We start from the raw sequence: 23,188 nt of genomic DNA, 5'->3' as shown, positions 1-23,188 counted from the left end.
CACAGTCCAGCCCAGAACCCTCAGAGAGGCAGCCCATGCAGCACCAATGTCGTGACTGAAGATGCCACCAGGGCTCACGGAGTGGTAACCAGGCTGCTGCGAGAGTCTAACTGGGGACAGTGGGCCAGAATCAGTATCTAAGAGTGTATAGCTGAAAACCAGTAAGTTTTGATTCTGTGATGTGCACCTTGCTTGAGCCCATTGTCACGGAAGGAAGAGGAGTTGTGCCCCAGCACTGATGCCCAGGTCAGGAGCTGATCCTGACACGTAGGGGCATCATCACTACCCACCCCTCCCGTCCCTCTCCAGGCTCCCTCAATACCGCTTTCTTCTCTCTCTGGGACCTTCATATGCTCAATCCAAAGCTTACATTATTTCCCTTGACCCTTTTGCTTAGGGAGAATCAGACATGGTCCTTCATCCCCTTCTTTCTCATTTCCTGAAAATTTTTATGAAAATCATGGGGACAGAAATCAAAAGAATTCCAGAATTCTAGACACAAGCAAATAACAAGGTAAGAGAATTGTGCACCCGAGGCTTTTGGCTACCCCAAACTGTACTGCCCAGCTTAGGTCTACAGAAGTTCACTCCAGGTCTCTGTTTGCTCTTCATGTCTGGGATCACCGTTAGCGGCTCTCAAACCTCTCAGCTGTTCACCTCTGCCCAGGAAAAGGCGTATCGCACATTTCAGGCCAAAATAATGACAACTGAAATAAGAAACCTTCCCTGAATCCTCTCTTTCTCCTTGACACATGGTCCATTCTAGCAATGATCCTCAGCTCCAGGAGTCTTCTGGGGATTAGCATGACAAATGAAACAGAACCACAGCTTCCTTAGCCTGGCCTCCAAGATTCGGTGGGAAAAACATGTCCAATTAAGAAAAAGAAAATCCCTAAGTGCTTTTGAAGGGGAGGAGAGTCTGGCTTTCCAGGGTTAGCTGTGGAAACAAGCATTCTGCCTGCTCATGTAGAGCCACCTGGCTTGGAAAGTGCAGTCGCTCTAACTTCCCGCATTGTTCTTCCATTTGTTTTAAAAGGAATAACAACAAAAAAATCCTAATGCTAAACCTTGAAAGAATTCTTTAAAAAAAATTTTTTTTTATGTTTATTTTTGATAGAGCACAAGTGGGGGAGGGGCGGAGACAGAAGGAGACACAGAATCCAAAGCAGGCTCCAGGCTCTGAGCTGTCAGCACAGAGCTCGACACGGGGCTTGAACCCACAAACCGCAAGATCATGACCTGAGCAGAAGCCAGATGCCCAAGTGACTGAGCCACTCAGGCACCCCCCACCCCAAATTTTTTTTAACGTTTATTTTTTGAGAGAGTGAGACACAGTGTGAGCAGGGGAGGGGCAGAGAGAGACACAGACACAGAATCCGAAGCAGGCTCGAGGCTCCGAGCTGTCAGCACAGAGCCTGACGTGGGGATTGAACTCATGAACCGTGAGATCATGACCTGAGCCAAAGTCGGTTGCTTAACCGACTGAGCCACCCAGGTGCCCCAAACCTTGAAAGAATTCTTAACAAAAGCAAAAGCTCTCAAAGTTTTCACTCAATGAGCCTCGCTTGCAGATCATACAACAAAGAGCACTGCTTTTTCTCCATCTGGTCTGTGCTGCCCAGAGAGGGACACGTGCAGACTCAGACCCTGGGTGAACGCTGAGAGATCTCTCCACGCTGCAGTTAGCATGCTACGCACATTCAGCCCTGCTAGCTTAGCAGTTCTTAAGATCCACTCATCAAATTACATGTACCAACCTGGTTGTTTTCAGATTTTTCCTCTGAATTCTGCAGTATTTTTCTTCTTCTTTTACTTTGAGAGAGAGAGAGAGACAGACAGACAGACAGACAGAGAGAGGAATGCCGAGTCGGGGAGGGGCATAGAGGGAGAGAGAGAATCCTGAGCAGACTCCTTGCTGTCCGCACCGATCCCAACTTGGGGCTTGAACCCATGAACTGTGAGATCATGACCTGAGCTGAAATCAAGAGTCGGATGCTTAACCGACTGAGCCACCCAGGTGCCCCCCTACAGTATTTTTCTTAGCAATTCAATAATACACATGGAAAGCAGAAAACCAATCTTTAGAACTACAAGTGGGTTTCAATATTTTATTAAAATAGCATATATTTAACCACCGTTAACCAAGAATACGTTAACTTTGTCCCCCCACCCCCACCCCAAATACGCAGCACAACACAGTAGTGATTTCGAATATCCTTGATCGTGATAACCAACAGAAGTATTTCAAAGTCCAGTTTGCAACTAAAAACGAGACCTTGGAAAAATTCTGAATTAAAAGAAACATAAAGCCCTCAAACAGAAATCTTTTATCCGCCTGAGGAATAAATGCCGGTGTGCCACCCAACTGACAACACTGCTTAAGTTTGCTTTTTTTTTTCTTTATGCATAGTACAACGTCTCATTTATAAGTACCCACTTTTATAAATAAAATTGGCATTTTCACCCCATTTAATGTTCCTTTTCAGCTTCACAAAGAAACCAGTAAATAAAACTGTCAACGACAGTCACAACATATGCTCTCGTAGCAAGATAAAAAACGTGAAAATACGCAAAGATGCATCTACGCTATTTTACATAAAAAGACAGATTTTAAAAAGTGCAAGGCAAAATTTGCAGTTTTTGGAGGGGAGTTTTTAGGCACATCCATTTCTTTAAAGCAAGCTTCAGAATGAAATTCCAGTTTGTTCTTCATGACACCTGTTTTAAGTCTTTCCTTTAAAAAAAAAAAAAAAGAAGAAGAAGAAGAAAAGAAAAAAAATACATCCCATCAAGTGTGAAACATGGAGTCTCCCATCCCGAGAAGTGAGGTTTTCAGTTATGGCGTGTCCGTCCTTTTTTTATCCTTGCGGGCTTTGGTTTGGGGATGTATTGATTATTTGCCTGGTACTCAAGTTCTTTGCGGAAGTAGTGGATAGCTTTGTTTAAACCTTCCTCCAGCGGGACCTGTTTAAAGAGAAAGAGAACAGGAGACAAGGTCACTGTCAAGAAACAGCCTACCTTCCTGGGGAAGCAGGAAGGAAGTGCTGACATGGGGTCTGCCCTCTGGAGGCACACTCACAGCACCGTGCCACCACCCCGGATGCTGCTTTCACGGATTCAGCCACGTGCGTGTGCAAGTTTACAAGAGCAGGCTGCATCGTGGGCTCCCATTTCCCCCCCGTAACAGAAGACAACATATGAAAGGAGAAGCCATGTAACAGCCTGGAGAAAACTCTACATCTTGTCTGCCCAACCACGCCAGCGCCCAAGAAAACCACCACGGGCCTTTGTCAACAGGGCAGCGTCGGGCCCGTGCACTCACCACGGGCTCCCATGCCAGCATCATCTTCGCTTTTCTGATGTCAGGTTTTCTTTTCTGTGGGTCATCCTGGGCTTCGGAGAGAAACTGAATCTCACTTCCACTTCCTGAATTGTTGCAGAAAAAAGAAAGGTAAGAGAATCACAAACCACTCTGGGTGTGACTTCTGCTATATGCCTCAAAGCAAAATCCCATCTGTGCAGTGAATAAGGGAGCACATCGCAGAACACATTTCTCACGGAGTCACTGAGTCACGTGAGGAACTGTACCTCTGGTCCTATGAGAGCTTGGTGAGAGGCGGTTACTCTGCCTCCACAGGCCTGAGAGGAAGGACAGGGCCTGTTCTAGCTGCCAGATCCAGGGCAGACCAGCCACCATCAGCGAACATAGCAGGCATGCCCACAGGGTCCGACTCCAAAGTAAGTAAAAATGGTGAATGGGGAGTGTGGTCATCTGTGATGCCGATGGCGCCAGTGAGCCACATCTGAGGCATTCATGTGCCGCAGGAGTGCCTCACTGGAATTGGGCCGGCTGTCAACTCGTTTAACCAAGTAGAGTGCAGGAGGAATGACCGTGGGCCAGTCCCGGGCTGATGCCTTATGGAAGACCTGACCATTTATTCACCTGCAGGTGTGAGCTCTGAGCCAACACATAAGCTGTCCAGCTGCCCTGCTGGGGAGATCACATGCAGAAGGACAGAGAACCTGGCTTGTCCCGCATCCTAGCAGGGCCCCTTCCCGGCTGGCCAGCAGAATGAAGCCACACCAGGGGCCATCAGCAAGACCTGCAGAAGAAATCCCCAGCGGAGGCCAGCCCCGATCACAGATTTGTGAACAAATAGGATGGTTGTTGTTTTAAGCCTCTGCAGTTTGGGCTGGTGTACTTACTACTCAGCCTTTCACAGAACCACAGAGGATCTTGTCAAAATGCAGATTCTTATCCAGAAGACATGGGTGGTGTGTGTGATTCTCCACTTCTAACAAGTATCCCATGGGCCCCACTTGGGGTAGAGGTTCTGAATGGTCTAGATCCCAGACAAGCTGTTATCTGAGTACATCCCTTCCCTACTTGGGTAGAGATGGGCAGACCCAGAGTGGGAAGGCAGGGGGAATAGAGCTAGGGGAGGCAACTGGGGCTGTGAGATCCTGCAATTTACGTCTGAGAAAGGTCAGCTCCCGTCCTGTACAACTGTCTGGAGCTGATTAGAACATGCTGGTAGATGACAGCCCCATGCCAGGAAGGACAGCCCTGAAGAATCAGCACACCTAAGTGTGGGGTCTGAACAGGCAAGGCACTTCAGAACATCCTATGTTAGGCTTACCCCAGGTCTAACCACTCCAGTCTAGTTGTGTCTTGACTCAAATTTCTCAATCAACTATGGAAAACAGACACCCCCTACGAGCCAGACTTCCCAGAGCTCCAGTAAGTGTGGCGAAGTGAGGACAGGCTTGCCCAGTGCACACTTGCAGCCCAAGGGCTGGCTGAAGATACACGAGCTTCTTACAGCTTTTAGAGTACACCCTTGACTGGGGCTACTCCCAGTGTCTACGCTGCCTCCAGTGGGTAATGGCCAAGTTGGCCAGAGCTGTAAAGAGCTTGAAATCGCCAACAGGTTCTGTCAGAAACATGCAAGCTGGTGTCGCTCCCTCTTGGACCTCCAAAATACCCTTCTCATCACTGTCAGTGATGACTGTTTGGACACCAAACAATCGTCACCTGGGCAGCGCTCCACCAGAACCGTGTCTTGAGCCCTGGGAACAAGCGCTTCCTCCTGCTCCACCGCGACCTGCTGACGCAGCTGTGACCACAACCCATCTCCTTTCCCACGCCCCTTCGTCTTTATCTTCCCATTACTTAATTAAAGAATCAGAAAACAATTAAGTGTTCCTGATAAAGTTCTGCTTTTTATCCAATTCAATTAGCTTGTATTAATTACACATTTTTTAGTCAAGGTGTTATTAACTGATAGTGTGAGCGCTGCCAATTTCACTCAGCACGGTGTTTGTCCTACTTACCAACAAGGTTTTTAATTAACTGAGCAAATTCTAGGATTGTGTGTTCTTCTGGGTTCCCCTAAGGAAGAAACAGTTGCTGATTAGAAGTGTAATCCCAACAGCAGAGATCTCTACCACTCAAACTGCATGTAGATCTTCAAAGCATCCACAGGCTAACTCTGGCATCTTAGAAAGTCACCAGGCTCCTGCCTCTTCCTGTTTCATCAGGTGCTTAACTGATCGGGATGCTGACTAATCCCTCCAGCAAAGTACGAAATTGTACCGAGTACTGCTTTTGTCCTCCAGACTTTCTGTTAACAAGAACACCCGTCAGCTAGGTCAAGAGCATCTAATAAGGACATGCATGTTACCTGGCCTAGAAGACCAGGACAATTTCCGTATCTAACGTTACTATAACTGCGTTGTCACTTTGCATAAAAGTTTGGTGCTGCAAATTAGCTCTCCTAAGACAATATATTTCCCTCTGGATGCACTGTGTTAACAACTTCAGTAATAATGAATTTGCAAACTTGCACAAGGAAGCTGTAACAGAAATGAAATGCACTCATGGATGAGGGCTCTGGGCAAGCCAGAGGGAAAGACTCGATGTGGTTTATAAAGTGAGCTTGCTTTTGGGGGCTTTAAGGAAAATCATTTTCTCCTTTTTCTTCCCTCACACATGACAGCAGCCACTGTCCTTCTTCCTTTCCTATTCCTGCTACTATCTATCTATCTATCTATCTATCTATCTAGAGTGCACATGCACAAGCAGGGATGGGGGGTGGAGAGAGAGAGAGGGAGAGAGGGAGAGAGAGAATTCTAAGCAGGCTCTGTGCTGTCAGCGTAGAGTCTGACCCAGGGCTCGAACCCACAAACCATGAAATCATGACCTGAGCTGAAAGAGTTGGATGCTTAACCAACTGAGCCACCCAGGTGCCCCCCAGTTCTGCTACTTTTATTTGCCACCTCCTCTCCATCACAAAGAGACCACCATCAAGTTTGGCAATTTCATATCCTAAATACGCTGCACTCCCAACTTCCTGGTCTGGTCGAAGCTAGAAGGAAAGAGAGGCAGGAAGGGACCCTGGTCTTATATATGAGCACAAAGGAAGGACTAATTAGCAGAGTGGAGTGATAGGAACTTGGGAGGGAGGGGCCCTGTCTATGTCAGGACTACTGGCAGACATTTTTCAGACTTCAGGGAAGACAGGTTTCTATAAGAGATGGGAGTTCCCAAATGGCCCTGTGCAAAGCCACATAACCCCCAGAAAAAAAGAAGGAAGGAGCCGGGTATCTAAGACAAGATCGGTTACTTTAGGAGGGCGATAACTGACAACATGCACATTTTAAAGGGTCTGGAGCAAAAACCCAGTATGAGGGTGGCATGGCCTTTAAAGTATCAGGTAAGCAAATGCTCGAAAGACACTGAGACTCACAAGACGTGTCTCATTCTATTTTTAACTTCACGTTTCTTCAAAAGTGCATGAAGGTAGCCCTACGTAGGCCCTTGCAGCAACTGGCCCCCATGATCGGTCAACAGCCAGACAAGGGAGTGATGACTCCATGTCTCCTATTTGGTCAGAATTCCCTCCAAACTCAGGGAGACAGGAACTCTACAGCTTGACTGCTGGTTACAAAGAAAAGTACAAGGAAAGGTTTTTGAGGGAAGTGGTTTCAAGAAATAAGCAGGCATGACCATTCCTGTGCAGGAAGCAGGAAGAGGTGGTTTGGGAGAAGCACCTGAAACAGACTCCAAGTCTTGTCAAGGTGAGGCCATGGCTCCAAAGAAGCTACTGTCAGGGGCCATAGGCAGAATATCTTGAATGATGGACAGTATACACTGGACAAGATGGAATGAGGGTGCCTGGGGGTGGTCAGTTGGTTAAAGTGCCCAACTTCGGCTCAGGTCATGATTTGACGGTTTATGGGTTCGAGCCCCATGTTGGGCTCTGTGCTGACAGCTCAGAGCCTGGAGCCTGCTTCAGATTTTGTATCTCCCTCTCTGCCCCTCTCCTGTGCGCACGCTCGCTCTCTCTCTCTCTCTCAAAAATAAACATCGAAAAAAAATTAAACAAGATGGAATGAAGCCATTCAGAAGACAGTAAGCAAGAGGGTAGGGGGACTCCAGACATGAATATGAACTCTGGCTGAGAGCTGGGGAGGAGACTCAGAGGGTCTGACCTTGCCCTCCAAATCCTTGGAAAGCTACCACACTGTAGAGCCATTAGACTAGCTGTGAATGGCCCCCATGCTGGGAAGTAAGGCCAGTGGGTAGCTCACAGATACCAAGATTATAGTTCCAAATATAAGGAAACTCTTCCTGCCAGTGAGAACTGGCCAGAGACAGAATGAAGTGCTCTGAAGGGAAGCATGTTCGCCAAGCAGAAAACCATGGGGCAAAACCACCTTCTGATCCCTCCAACAGAGAGACTCTGGGACCATGGGAAGCAATGAAGGAAGAAGCAACAAAGGTGCTCGGGGCAGTCAGTTGAACTACAGATGTGATCAGAAACTGGGAAACTTTAACAACTTCTATGATCTCTCACTTAAAAATGTCTTACAGAGAGTAGATTTATTATGTCAAACAACGGAGAAAGGAATGTACACAAAAAAATGTCCATCTACAGCCACAAAGGCTGTCACACATTTTTATTTTATTTTTATTTATTTATTTATTTATTTAAAAAAATTTTTTTTCAATGTTTGTTTATTTTTGGGACAGAGAGAGACAGAGCATGAATGGGGGAGGGACAGAGAGAGAGAGAGGGAGACACAGAATCGGAAGCAGGCTCCAGGCTCTGAGCCATCAGCCCAGAGCCTGACGCGGGGCTCGAACTCACGGACCGCGAGATCGTGACCTGGCTGAAGTCGGACGCTTAACCGACTGCGCCACCCAGGCGCCCCTGTCACACATTTTTAGACCCAGGCCATTCAGGATGACAGAGGTGGGTGAGTGTTGTTGTTGTTGTTTTATTAAAAAAAATTTTTTTTTAACATTTATTTTTGAGAAATAGAGTGTGAGCGGGGGAGGAGCAGACAGAGAGGGAGACACAGAATCTGAAGCAGGCTCTAGGCTCTGAGCTGTCATGACAGCACACAGCACGCCTCTGGGCTCGAACCCATAAACTGTCAGATCATGACCTGAGCCGAAGGCAGACGCTTAACTGACTGAGCCACCCAGGCGCCCCACGAAGGTGGGTGAGCGTTTATCATGCCATTCATCCATGCCTTGCAGACATTTTACTCCTTTGCAAACTCTTACTTTGTTTTGTGTTTATTTTTTCCTCTGTTATTCAGCAGGCAATACACATGTATGGCCTACGTGTGCTGCTGGGAAATATAGCACAGCCTGCTGCCCTGCATGGTTTTATAAAAGCACGGAACTCTAACATGACCTGGGGGGCATGGAAGGGGCGGACGTACTCACCAGGTTGACGGGGCTGCTGACGTTGCTGTTCATGAGAGCCACGAGGCCATTCACCAGATCGCTGGAAAAGACGGGAAGGCAGGGTCAGGCGTCACCTGCTATAGTGCCCAGGTGCCCTGCAGACCCACCCCATCTCCCGGAAGAAAACCAAAACCCAAATGGAAAACCAACAGTCAAAAGCAAAATCCTGCAAATCAGCAGCGTTGAGAATGCTGTACTCATGGATGATGACATGATGTCTGGGATTCGCTGTCAGTGTGTGGGGGACAGACGGCTAAACAGGATGGAAGCTGACTGATGGGCCTACGTGCTCTACTTCTGTATATTTCTGGAACACTTCAACGATTAAGCGATAAAAATAAAATAGGCGTACACCCCAAAAGATGGTGTTTCTACAGCTTCTGATGAAAAGTCCATGTTTAATGTGAACCATGTAGCTGGTCCATGTGAAAAAGCAATGATTCAAAAAACAAAAATAAAAGACCCACTGAAATGAGAGCACTCCAGTATGTAATTCTCATACTGGCAAATCACAGATAAAGCCAAACAATGCAGGTTGAAATAAACCGGACCACTGCTGCCGCCCCTCAAACTTCACTTTGCCACCTCCCCCCGCCCCACCCCCCCAGACTCCTCGCATGGAACGGTCAGGGGATCTGGATGTTTCAGATGGATCGTGACCGACTGGGCCATGAAGGTGAAGAGAAGTAAGCAAACTTTCGCTTACCAAGGTTTGGTTCTTATTTTCAGAGGCTTTAAAGTGTGGCTCTGTTAAAAAAAAGTTACTTCGTAAAAATGACACCTCACTGTGGCACACAAGCACTTGTTCTACGTCTATTTTCATCGGCTGTGCTGCTCAGGAGATGTTTAAGGTTCTGCTCTGGTGATCCAAAGGCAGTCTATGTTGAAACCTTCCCCTCCTCCTCTGTCATTACCAGCAAGGAGCAGGTTGCCAGGGTCAATTTCCAAAAGAAAACCTGTTTTTGCTTTCCTTTTCATTGGGGGGAAAAAAAAATCTGGGGGGTGGGATATTTAGCAAACTATTTTCTGAATTTTTGTCTCTGATGATTGAGTATTTTATGTGAACATGCCTCAAGTCCGTTCCGCTCTCATAGGTCAAGCACAAATACAAGTAACTGCTGACTTTGGATGACTTTTCTAGAAACTGACAAAAAGTCACTTCATCACGATGGCAGTAATTATTATATTACATCACAACACGTCTCTCATGGCATCGGCCACTACATAACTCGTAAGAAGACGTTAAAAGCTGCCATTCCGTAGCATCCACAATCATTTTTTGAACTGAAGTGGGGTGGGGGAGGGGGGGCCCGCATTAAACTGGAAGGCAACGGACTCGTGCAGTCATCCTCGTGGCAGGGACACGCATCTTTTATGTAATAAGCTGGCAACTTTTAAGGTCAAAATTGCATAGATCACACTTTTAACCTGAAGCTCTTTGAAAGTGTCATTTTGACAAAGTGACTTAAAAAAAAAAAAAAAAAAAAAAAAGCATGACTTTCTTGTGTGAATGAGGCTGTAACCTGACCGTGAAAACATCAGACCCAGTCATGCCAAGATGTGAATGTGTATGGTATGATCACCTGGACCTCAGAAACCATGAAATGTCGCTTCAGGGCAACTGTGGATTTTGGAAAGTTAACTTAGTACAGTAAGCACAGACTCAGACGTTGCACATTTTTAACTGCAAAGTAAACAAATTCTCAGTTTCTAAAAAACAGCTTGGTAAAAATAGCAAAACTGTAAGTTATCTGCCTCAGCGGGGTCTTGAATAACAAAAATTGGAAGTCAGGAGAGCGGTCTGCCCGAGCTTGCTACAGCCATCGGAGCACACACCGTGGGCACGTTTGGTCCTGAGCTGGCATGGTGTCGGTATGTGCACCAATGAATTCTTAAAATATTTTAATCACTGGCGGAAGAAGTATGAGGCTATTTTAAATGAATTTTGTATCTGCTGCCTTTGAAATAATGAGCACGGTGAAAAAGATCCAGTTCTAACTGCTCTGTTACTGCACAGTCTCAATGACAGTTCACGAGCTGTCACAGCTGGAGACGTTTGGGGGCCACTGGTGAGGTGGCTCCAGGAAATGCCAGGAACTGGAGGACTCCCTCACAATGTGCACAGACTGGGGGTGGGCGAAGGCAGGTGGGATGAAAGTGTGTTATTAGGAAAGATGGTGCTCGATACCCAGAGGTCCAATTAAGATGGTCCGGATACAGAAATGTAGCATGATGAATTTTCTCTGAGCGCATGGTTCCTGGGGTAAGTGCTTTGAAATGAAAACAATCCTGAAGGAGTGGCTGCTGCAAATTTCCTGGTTAAATCCCTTCTTAAGAGTATCTGGGCAACAAAATGTACCAGTTATATTTTACTCCCAGGCTTTGTGTCCTGCTTGGCAAGACACTCAAGGCCAGGGAGCTTAAACAAAACAAAACAAAACAAAACAAAACAACAACCACTGACCATGATGTATGTTTATTCATAGCTTTCTTTTAGACTAAATGTGAAAATTAACAAATACTTTCAGGGGAAAAAAAAATTTTTGGTAGTTGTTTTTATTTTTGTTTAAAAGACTTTTTTTTTTTCCTAGAAGTTCTATTTTTCAAAAAGACTTCCACCCAGGACTCTCACATAATCAGACAAAAGTCTATGTGGTTGCTCTGGCCAAGATGGCCCAGACCTGTGCCCACCCCCCACCACCCCATCACCGCTGTAGCACCCCTGGGATGGCCTCGGGACACAACAGGAATAGCATTTTCCGAATGACAGGCATCCCAGGGTATTTGCATTGAAAAGTGAAAAATACAGGGTACCCAGATGCAGAGCTGGATTTTACGAGGATTTAGGATATCAGAAACTAATAAAGAACTCATAGTAACCATGTCATGTGGGAAAATATTTTGGTATATCCAACTGTTTATAAAGTACTCTCTTCCCAGAACCCAAGCTGCATTTTAAAATGTCACCAACTGAACTGACAAGAAAACTAGACATATGAGGATTAACAAGAAAACGATAAAAATTACCACGTGAGACTATTCAACAAAGTTCTCAAATGTGTTTTTTTCCGTTCCAGCATAAAATCTGACATGAGGACAGTCTACCTTATCTTTCCCTTAATGAGGACAGTCTCACCCGCCCCAGAAAGCCACATTTCAAATGGGTCTGATTTCAGCACCTGTAGGTTTGCTGGATGATTAAGGCCATCTCTCCAATTGGTGTGAACCGGAAATCAAGTCGCCCTCAGAACTGGGCAAGTTTCCCTATGAAACACTAGGTGGCAGTAAAAGATTAGCACATGAGTCATAAAAGTCTGGGACTTACTTGCAAAAAAAAAATTAAAGATTTTAAACGTGGGGCTTGAACTCGCAACGCCGAGGTCAAGAGTCACATGCTCCACCAACAGAGCCAGGCAGGCGCCCCTAGAATTTTAGCTTTTAAACAGAGAACCCCAAGGGCTTTCCATCTGAAAATTAAAATGGACTTTTAACCGAGCCACGACAGAGATGTGAAAATAATTAATGTATAAAACAGACACAGGCTGTTTGGGCCGCACCACCTCTGCCGGAAGCGGCCCAGCTGCCTTACCTGACGTACTGGAACGCTCTCGTCTGCGACCCGGATCCATACACCTAGGAGGAAAGCAACAGTCAGGCTGCCCGAGAAAACCACACTGCAATGGGAAAACGGGGTTCCTGAGAACTCCAGGGGCACAGACTGACCTCAGAACTGACAGCGGAGGGGCAGTGATGCGACAACTCACTCTGTACTTCAAAATAATGCCCCAACACGAGAATGTGCACATACACACGTGTCAAGTCTGTCCTCCAGAGTCAGCAGCAGAAGGAGTTGCTTCTACTGCGGTCTTGTGATGGGTCATGGATTACGTTGGGTTCTGGGGCCTCTGCGTCCAGCAGGGTGACGGACACGCATAAGCAGTGAGCAGTACATGTAACAGTCCACCCCGACTGCCCATCAGAACAGCTGGTGCTCAGTCAGACCAGTCACAGAATCTCTGGGGAGGAGGCGGCAGGCACCTCGGTATGTTTACCACCAGTTCCCCAGGCTATCCTAATGTGCAGCCAAGTTTGAGAACCACCCAGGAAACTCTGGATAGGAGATGGAGGTGGAGGGAGAGAGGAAGGGGAGGGCTTTAACGCTCCATTTGTGTCCCCTGCATATCGTCATGTCTCCGGGCCTCCACTCGGTTCCTTTCCTCCACCGCTACAGACCCCCTTGTCTAAATGTCCCCTCCTTGTGACACTTCTCTGGCTCGTTCTCCAGGCCAGAATGAACGACTCTGCCCTTGATGCTCAGCCATTCACACCGTTCCTCTAGACTCTCTCCACCACTCACACCAGCTTCCTAGGCTGTGGGCTCCTGGGCACAGGCGCCATGTCTGACTCACCCGTTCCCTGCTGTAGCACACACCACCCGTGCTCCACGAACATGTGCTGAACAGTAACCTTGTAATAAGCTCTGCAGTTTACAACCGCTTAGAATGAAGAGATGGACACAGAAGGCTCTTTGAAGCACCCCCTACAGTCACAGAGAAGGAAGGAGCCACAGGGCTTTTGTTTGCCTGCTTGCGGTGGGACAGTGGCAGTGGGGAGGACGAACCGCCTTCTGGGACAGCCTGATTTCCAAGCCGGAACAGAACAACACCGGCGCCTCCTGCCACAGGCCGCCTGATGCCAAAGAGGAACCGGAGGCCAAGAGCCCCACAGTCCACACCAGCCTCCTGGCCTTGCTTCCCAACAGGGCTATGCAGGGCTCGGGCCGCCGGACTGGAGAAGCAAATGGGAAGGGACAGGTAAAGGGAGAAAAGCATGCCTCACAGGCACCTGCCTTTTTCTTTCTTTAAAAGGTTTATAGAAGGCTGCTTGTCTTACCTGAATAAACATTTGCATATACCAACGTCAAAGGGGCATCAGATTGACCTACTGGGGCGAAGGCCCTCCCAGTGAGAAAAGCCCAGGGAACTGATTTAGGGAGCCTTCTGTCTACAAGACACAAAACATCGAAGAAAGAGGAGTGCACCTCTCAGAAGCAGACCCACCCTTTCCGGGCAGTTCTGCCTGAACCCAAAGCCTTGGTCTTGCTGGCCCTTCTGCTACATTTGGGCAAGTCAGAAAGGAAGCCTCGGGCCCAGTAAGTAGGAAGTAGAATTGGGAGTGGGGGAGGGCCATCCACTACTGCAATGCTGGCTCGTCCCCTTGGAAATCCACCTCCATCCGAGGGGTCCTGCAGGTGTGACGCCCATAGTATTTTTCGTACAACCTCATTACAGATGGGGTCATGGAAGCTCAGAGCGCTGCAGTGACCGGGATCCAGGAGAGCAAAGTCTACCCTGACTCCAAGTCCGGGGATCTTTTTCCTGCCCCATCGCATCAGTAATTTCAGAACGGCCTGTAGCTTCAGCTGTCAGCGATGGCCTACCAGTTGGCACTGAGCCATTCTCCCATGTCATTATAATGTGATCCGATTTAGACGACCCCCCTCAACCCGAGTGACCGCATCCTCGATGCATAGGTTTGTGGATGTGAAAGCTGTACTGTTGGTTGTCGGCCATGTACCTGCCGCTCCCGGCTTGCGGAGTCAACACGGAGGGTGCAGACACTCCTCTCTGCCTGCACCTTCCTGCCGCCCCTGGTCAGGTCCCTGCGACAGCGGGTCAGGTGGTCTGCTGCCACGTGCTGGCAACACGCACAGAAGCCCACTGCACGTGCAGAGCGGCAACGGCCTTCAACGTGCCTGGCTGCAGGCGTGGTCTCTACTCCCACGAGCCCTCCGTCCCCCTGACGGGACCCAGTGCCACGGGCTGGCTAAGCCAGAGCCAGGGGCAGGTTAAGTGGGCTGCCAGCGTTAGGACTCTGAAGAATCACACCACACGCCTTCTCAACAACAGGAGTTAAGAGAATCGTGATGGCGACGCTCACAAAACGTAAACCCAGAGGGAAAACTCAAGCAAGCTGCGTCTGTTGAGTGTTTCGCACAGTGGCCTTGTTCAGAGGGCCCTCTCAGACGGGGCAGGGATGACCAGAGGCCAGGATGTCCTCAGGCACACCTCCCCAGCTGTAGGCACCTGAGTCGGCAGAGGCGGGGCTCAGTCTGTCTCCTTGAGACCCAGAGACTCAGCAGCACCCCCACCGCAGACACCTTCCACTGAGGTCCCACATGATGTCCAAGTGGGGTAGCAACTGGCCCTCGGAAAAGTCCCTGTTACAGAAGGAGGCAATGGGAGGACCCCTATGCCCAGGCTGTGGCAGGAATGCAAGGATCCCGGGGACCCCCACGCACAACTCTCCTGGATCCTGTCGATGATCGACTTTGAAGATGTGCTCCAGTGTGTGCACTTAGTTCAACTGCACTGTGAGCGGTGCCCCCGGACCCTTCTTCCCTTGCATCCTTATATAGTCCTATTGGATTTAAGTTTCTGTAGAGTATCGTATCCTTCATCTCTGCTTTGGTTTAAATCCGTCTCCCTATATACATCCCCAGTATTTATTAATACGATGACCTTGAATTCCTGTGTGTACAATTCACTGTGTGCAATGTGAAGAAATAAAGAAAGGGTGCACGTGTGAGAGAGAAGATGCTATGTGCCCCTCTCCCCAGCAAATACACCCACCCTGACCTCAGCACCCGGAGCCCTGCACACCCCCCGGCCCAACCATAAGGCACACCAGGGCAGGCACCGAATCTCACCCGCAGTCCTGACAACAAGCAGATAAGCAACAAATGCTACAACATGAACAACCCAGGGCCTGGTGAGTATGGCACAGCTCCCACGTCTGCCTAGTTTTCCTCTACGAGAAGACAGCAGGGCTTTTAGCAGCTCTGGCTTCGTTTCATGGAACGAGAGAAGAGCAAGGAGATTCAGGGTCCTGCTCAGTCTGGTAACGAGGGCTACGTGCAGGTCAAAGCAGAATGGAGATTCAGGAATTCCCAAAAGGGAGAGGTAAGCCAGTGGGCAGGGAGGCAGCCAAGAGCACAAGGAGCAGCACTACCAGGGAGTATCACAGGGGAGGGGGAGGAGCATACTGAACACTGCAGGGGAGCACCACAGGGGAGCACTTTGGGGGAACGCAGCAAACGTGGGGGGCATGAGGAGCACTGTGGGGCGATGGGGGTCATGGGGAGGACAGCCAGGGAGCATGGAGAGCACTAGGTAGCGAGCAAAGAGAGTAGCACAGGAAGCACTGCAGGGGAGCACAGAGAGCATGGGGGTCATGAGGAACACGCGGGAGTATAGCAAGCTCTGCAGGGGAGCACTAGGGGGAGCATGAAGAGCACCACAAGGAGCTTGTCAGAGAGGATAAGGAACACGGGGGGTGGTGGGCGAGGTATGAGGAGCCCTGCGGGGCAGCATGGGGCGCATGCATCAGCCCAAACCCCACTGCTGTGCCTCGTGCCTCTGTCAACGAAGGCCCCAAATCAGAGAGCACTTCCGATACTACACTGTGGATACAAACAGTGTATAAATAAAATGCAGACTTTGGTCTCAGAAGTAGGGTTTCTCCAAAATTTCCCTTAGGAAAACAGCAAGAGTTTTTAAAAGATACAGACTGTGACTCAAACCCCAATTCTTACACATCCAGAAAAAATCAATGTCATCTGCAAGTTGGAATAAATCACAGGAAGGTGGCAAGACAGAATTAAACCCCACTGTGAACGTGTGTATAGGTCACATGTGAGCAAGCAAGTGCTTAAACTGAATGAACTCAAGTCTCTTCAAAATAAACTTAATAAGCTAGCCCTCCTCAAGCCATACTCAACTATTTTCTAAACTTTCTGAACTGGACTGCAGGATTTTCTGAGCTTCTGTGTGCTCAAGCTAGACAGAACAGAGTTTCTGTGCGTGACTCACAGAACTCAGCAAAATATTCCGAGTCACCCTAACAGAGGTCTAGGACTCAAGGCGGGGACAGGTCCAAAGAATGGTATTTGCCCAGAGATAAGATAACAAAAGACTTCAGGGAAATAGCAGCTGGAAGGCGGGTGACCACAGTAACCCAGCTTGGAAAAGGGAAGGCAAGATACTAAGCTGCTACAAATGAGATCTTTAGTCTTACAAAGAACTTGCTGGCAATGAACAGGAAGGGAAAGGATGGTTGTACCTCCTCATCAACCAAAGTGTTCCCCAAGATGGGCTGGACAGAAAGTCATGACACATGACCTCCTCCTCCAAGACTTCTCCACAGAGCCATCTGACGAAAGAAGAGAGGCTATCTCAACGGGGCAGCAAAGGACGAAAAGTTTAGCGACTCCATCAAATCACTAAAGGGAAATAGAATGCTGTGTGACAGGAGGGACCAGACACTTCTGAAAAGCCTCCCTGAGGACTCCTGCCACCAGAGGCGCCTAGAAAAGATGGAACGCGGCGTGTTTTGGACTCGTCGCAGTCCTGCTCGGCACCAGTCATCCTGCTGCCGGGTCCCTGGCACAGAAGCTCTGGTGGCGAGGAGACAACACATGAGTTACCACCATCTGCCCACAATAGGTGCTTTCTTGGGCGGGCGAGGACTAGCTTCCCACCTGACACTTGGAGCACTGGCTGCAGCCCAGAAGGCAATCAGTCAAGAAGCTGTTTCTCAGAAAGCTTTTAACAGTTTGCTCTGCAAACAAAGCAGCTCTGATCTCGGGTGTGAAGATAGTCAGGCAGGGCAGTGGCTAAAAAAGCTCCGGGAGTGTCCCTGAGGGTGAGGAATTCTCAACCAAGCAGCTGGACTTGAGGGGTCCCCGTGCAGGAACCTGGGGGGCCCAAACAGCAGGCAGAAGAAGAACACGGAGGAGAGGCAGCTTAGCTTTCAGTAACACTGAGACCACTACTTCCAGAACAAGCCCCAGAGCCCTTGTGCTCATCACAAAGGCAAGCAGCCACTATAAACCCAATCGTTAGCTTGACCAGCACTCATCACACGCCTCCTGGGCACCAGGCACTCTTCTGGCAGCTGGGGACTCGGCCATGAATGAAACTAGTTCCTGATTCCAGAGCTGACACTCGAGAGGGGATTGGTGGCTGGAAAAATAATACTTCAGTCAGTGACCAGTGCAAGGAAAACAACAGAAAACATGGTTAGGAGGAAAGAGTGGCAGGTGGGTGTCATTACATATAGAATGGTCCAGATGAGAGGATGATTGAACAGGGAGATGCCTGGAAGAAACATGCTCCCTGGAAAGGTAGAAGCAAAAAGTTGGGGTTGCAGAGCAGCGGGGCAAAAAGCTGGGGTATGCAGGGAGGCCCGTGAATCACGCTCTCAGCAGGTGAAAGCTCTCGAGCTTCTACTTATCTTTAAAGGCTCCCCTGGCTGCTGGGCAGAGAGCCCCCGACAGGGAGAATGAGCGGCTGGAAGGCCAGGGCAATAAACTGGGAGTGTGTGGCATGAGGGCCAGGGGCACTGACAGAAGAGGCAGACGGGGCCGGATTCTGGATCTCTCTAGGGCAAGACCACCAGGTTGTGCCAATGGAGTAAGAAGGAGAGGAGCCAGGGTGTCCGCGGCGTGGCCATCTGCAGGCCCCGAGGCTTGGAGCCAGCAGCTGGTAAGTGGGAGGGGGGAGCAGGTGTGTGGCACCCTGAGAAAGGGTTTGGATTCACCTCTCTCCCGCATGTGTGCAGCAAAAGTCACCCACAACATGTGTCTTGCCCTGGATCAGGGGGCACATCATCTTGTAACAGGCTCAGCATTTTGTTCTGAATAGGCAGTGGTGTAGCCAACCTAGCCAAGAAGAAATAGGAGCACCACAGGGAACAGCGATCGAGAGCAGAGGCTCCGGCTCAGACTGGCAGCCGCTGTCCAGCCACATAAGCTTGGGCAATTCCTCTAACCTCCATGCTTCGGTCTTCCCAGCTGGACAGTGGACTAATAGAACCTGCACCCCATACATCTGTCGTGAGCACTGAGTGACTTAATGGAGCTTCAGTCTCCTCATCTGGACAACAGGCTAATAGAATCTGCGTCCCCCACATCTGTCGTGAGCACTGAGTGACTTAATAGATGCAAACGTCACTGAATAGGAGACGGTAAATTTACTCTATTGAGAGACAGATGGATGGATACGTATGTACACAGAGCTGTAACGTTCCCCCCGGAATCCACTCAGCTGATAAGCAAACCATCCTGCAGTTTTCAGAGTAACCAGACCCTTATCTACCCTGGATGTCCACCAAACACTGAGCATGAAAGGACGCAGAGGCTACAGGGCTGGAAGATGTGAGGCAGACAGGAGGAGGAGGAGGAGGAGGAGGAGGAGGAGGAGGGATAAAGGAGGCAGGAGGGCAGAGGAGCAGGAAGAGGAGAGGAAGAGAGAACTGAGGATTGAGCAAAACCAAAGAAAACCATCTGAACTGAATCAGCAAACCCCACATAGAGCAGGCGAGAGCCACTCCTCCCTGAGGTGGTGACAGGGGGTGGTGGAGATTAGCTACCCATCCTGATGCCACAGGGGTGTCGGAGGGCATCAGGCCGCTGGTGCTCACCTGTACTCTACCCTTGAACCACTGACCCCAAACCACCAGGGTCCTGAAGCCTCCCAGGTTGAGTGCAACCAGCAGAGGGAGTATAGGCGTCACCATGACAACTGCCAAGACTTGCCCCAGGCACCTCACTTAGCAACCTGAGGGTCACTGAGGACACACACAGCCCTGGCTACAGCCGGAGGGCCAGAACAATGTCCAGAAAGGTGGTTCCTGGCAGGCTGGTGCGGCCAGACATACCCCAGGGCCCAAGCAGCATGGACCAGGCTGTAGCCCGCACACTAGACTATCTGTGCGCCTGGAGAACAAGCCCACCAGGTTCTGCTGCTCCTCTTCTAGGTTCTAGCTCCGAGCCTTCCCTCCTCTTCACTAAGGGCAGCAGGATGTGCCCCGCGCAAAGGGACAACTGCGGGAAAGTTATTCCCTGAACCAAGAGGCACTGCTCCTTTGTCACTTGCTGGCAGACTGCCAACTTTTTCTGCCCCCACCCGAGGCCCGCACAAACCGTGAGCGGCTCGCCCTGTAGCGCCTGCAGGATGAAGTTGCTGACCACCCGGCCGTCGTTCATGTGCATGCGTGGCCCAAAGGTGTTGAAGATCCTGGCCACCCGCACTTCCACGCCTTCCTGGAACAGCAGAAGAGGACGTGAGATGCAGTTCACTTCGTGCTTCTGGAGCCCAGCCCGTAAAGGAAGTCTGAAAATGTCTGGCTTTTTGCTCCCAGATGAGAGTGGTTTTCTGGTTCGGTCTACATGATGCATTCGTTAACAAATATGAGGACTACACACAGTTATACCAAACTCAAACGTGTCCCCGATCCCACTATCAGGCCACTGGCATCAACCCTCTGCCAGAAAACCTGCGAGGTAGCTAAACAGTACATGGGGAAAACATGTTTGGAGAAAAAATTTTTCCCAGCAAATAAATATCTATTTCCCAAATAGGACCATGCCATGCATAGTCCTTTATAATCATCACACAGTATTTCCAGAAGGTTTACTAGTCAATAGTGATTTAAATGTCAATGAATGTTTAATAGCTGATTTGAAGAAAAACAAGCAAATACTTTATCCTGGAAAAGAAGGGACATACGGGTATTCTTTTGAAGAGCCATGCTGTCTTACACTCCCAATCTGGTCCACTGGAAAACTTGTTTTAGTGAAAACCTAAAGACAATCTGGCACCCCCCGTAGGTTGGTATCTAAAAGACCTGGAAAGATACATGCCAACATTATTTAGAATGGCTGTCTCTACATGGTCGGATTACAGGTGCTCACTTTCCTCTACGTGTTTTTTAAATCTTTCTATTTTTGTTCCAATAAATATGTATTACTTCTTTTTTATAGTAAGAGAAATTTTTTTAATTTTATTTTTTATTTTTTAAAACGTACATCCAAATTAGTTACCATATAGTGAACCAATGATTTCATGAGTAGATTCCTTAGTGCCCCTTACCCATTTAGCCCATCCCCCTCCCACAACCCTTCTCATAACCCTCAGTTTGTTCTCTATATTTATGAGTCTCTTCTGTTTTGTTCCCCTCCCTGTTTTTATTATTATTTTTGTTTCCCTTCCCTTACGTTCAACTGTTTTGTCTCTTAAAGTCCTCATATGAGCGAAGTCATATGATTTTTGTCTTTCTCTGATTAATTTCACTTAGCATAATACCCTCCAGTTCCATCCACGTAATTGCAAATGGCAAGATTTCATTCTTTTTGATTGCCGAGTAATACTCCATTGTCTATAACATACCACATTTTTTAAACCATTCATCCATCAACGGACATTTGGGCTCTTTCCATACTTTGGCTATTGTTGATAGTGCTGCTATAATCATGGGAAATATGTAGTACTTTTGTAATCAAGAAAAGTATATTTTCAAATCTATAATCAGGAAAGTTTTTTTTTTAATGTTTTTATTGACTTTTGAGAGAGAGAGAAAGAGAGAGAGACAGAGAGAGAGAGAGAGAGAGCAAGCGCATGAATGGGGGAGGGGCACAGAGAGAGGGAGACACAGAATCTGAAGCAGGCTCCAGGCTCTGAGCTGTCAGCACAGAGTCTGATGCAGGGCTTCAACTCACAAGCGGTGAGATCATTACCTGAGCCGAAGTCGGATGCTTAACCAACTGAGCCACCCGGGTGCCCCCAGGAAAGTACATTTTTAAACCCCAAAAGGCTTCTCTAAACTATCTCACGCAATTCTTAATTTCACAGGCTACTTTTTCATGAATCAAAAAGTTAAATGTTTTGGGGCACCTGAGGGGCTCAGTTGTTTAAGTGTCTGACTCGATTTCTGCTCAGGTTATGCTCTCATGGTCAGTAGATCGAGCCCCATATCAGGCTCTGCGCTGGATGTACAGCCTGCTTGAGATTTTCCCTCTGGCCCTCCCCTGTGCATGTGCTCATGTGTGCTCTCGCTCTCTCTCAAAAAAAAGTTAAATGTTTGCATTACACCCTGAATTAGTGAACTTCCACAGCATCTGTGTCTCTAATTTGTTTCACCCATTAGACTACAGACACGTATTTTCCAGGCGTCTGACGACAGGCAGGATGGCAGCGTGAGGCCCAGGGGCTCATGTGCCCTCCAACTCCACTTGTTCTCACTGAGCTGCACTATATACTTTGCAGAGAACAGTACGTACCTCACAGGGGGATCATAAAAAGGAAGCCGGTCCTGCATAACCCTTGGCACGGGCCTGGCAGCCAAAAGCAGTAGCTGCTATTGTGTTTACTTGACCAGAAAGTTCTTATCTTTTCTAATTCTACTGCCTCAGATCTGGCACAGGCTAGGAGCCAATGGACCCTCAGCTAACCGGGCTGATTATGCACAGACTTCACCACCACTGGAATGACTTAGAGGTGATGAGCTACAGTGTCCCAAGGGCCCATGAGGTCTCCCTGTGGCTGGAACCTTACAGCAGCCTTATCTCTGCTCACAGCAGCCTTATCTCTGTCCCAGTTGCTAGACAAACATTAGCAATTTTATGGGCACCAAGATGTGAAACTGTTGGGAAGCATGGATCCAGCAAACAGCTCACTTCTAGAAACCAGAAGGCTACATTTTTGCTAGGGCCTCCCAGCAATACATTATAATGCTCACATGAGCTACTCAGAGTTTTAGGATTAAGGTATGAGCTCTAATTCTAGGTCCATGAATAAATCATTCTTTTCTGTACTGAACTAACCAGAGAATATTTCCAAAATGGGGTGAGGGGGAGAAAGAAGCAGAGATGTTGACCTCAGTAGAAAAGAACTCAAAAAGTAGCCACTTGCATTTAATTGTTAAGATGAGGAAAGATCAGAAGTGGATGAATATGACATTATTCTAGAAAAAGACTGGAAAAGCCTCAGCAAATTTACAAGAGCCAAACCCACGTGCCCAGCAGGGGGAAGCTCATGGGCTATGTAAGGTTTGCAACAAATCAGATGCTTTCATCCTCTGGACTTTATCCTCTGGAACAACCTTCCAGAACAAGGCCTTATAAAAGCCGCGTTCTGAAGACATGAACTGACCAGGATGTAAAGGAGCCTGTTTTTATGGTTTTCCCATTTGGGTTATAAACTTAGGTGCTACAGGACAATGCCTCTGGATAGGTGTGGTTACCAGGATAGCCATCTCACCTTTCTGAGAATTCCAGCTCTCAAACATGAAATCAATAGCTCTCAAATGAAATCAACATAAACGCAAGGCTCATGCAACATAAGACCCGCTCTCCTCTCATGCAGTGGCTCTGAAGTTTGTGTCCTCAGGACACAAAGGCCACCCCCATTCTGCACGCACAGTCTAACAGCCCTCATCCCCTGCGATCCTGCAGGGCCCTTGCATGACAGGGTGGACAGTCAACAAATACTGACACGGCTGCTTATGGTGGCAGCTTGGTGGGTGGACACGTACGCACCTTGGAGGAAGGTATAATTACTCCCCATCTCACACCTGAGGAAAGGGCCA

General features: G+C 48.4%; 1 protein-coding gene across 2 annotated transcripts in view; it reads right to left on the bottom strand.

The window, feature by feature from the left end:
- Nucleotides 1-2,399: 2,399 nt before the first annotated feature.
- The window catches only part of UXS1 (UDP-glucuronate decarboxylase 1), a 96,464-nt gene continuing 75,675 nt past the window's right edge, over nucleotides 2,400-23,188 (bottom strand). For both annotated transcript variants that reach the window (XM_043603038.1, XM_043603037.1), the window contains exons 10-15: nucleotides 19,746-19,865; nucleotides 12,351-12,394; nucleotides 8,741-8,801; nucleotides 5,335-5,392; nucleotides 3,323-3,426; nucleotides 2,400-2,964 (exon numbers count right to left, since the gene is read on the bottom strand). In XM_043603038.1, coding sequence (XP_043458973.1) covers nucleotides 2,833-2,964; nucleotides 3,323-3,426; nucleotides 5,335-5,392; nucleotides 8,741-8,801; nucleotides 12,351-12,394; nucleotides 19,746-19,865 — 519 coding nt within the window. In that variant the 3' untranslated portion in view covers nucleotides 2,400-2,832. The remainder of the gene's footprint in view (nucleotides 2,965-3,322; nucleotides 3,427-5,334; nucleotides 5,393-8,740; nucleotides 8,802-12,350; nucleotides 12,395-19,745; nucleotides 19,866-23,188) is intronic.

Source organism: Prionailurus bengalensis, chromosome A3, assembly GCF_016509475.1.
Source record: "Prionailurus bengalensis isolate Pbe53 chromosome A3, Fcat_Pben_1.1_paternal_pri, whole genome shotgun sequence".
NCBI lineage: Eukaryota > Metazoa > Chordata > Mammalia > Carnivora > Felidae > Prionailurus > Prionailurus bengalensis.
Note: the sequence above shows the minus strand (reverse complement) of the source record. Positions and strands in the feature narration are given on the sequence as shown.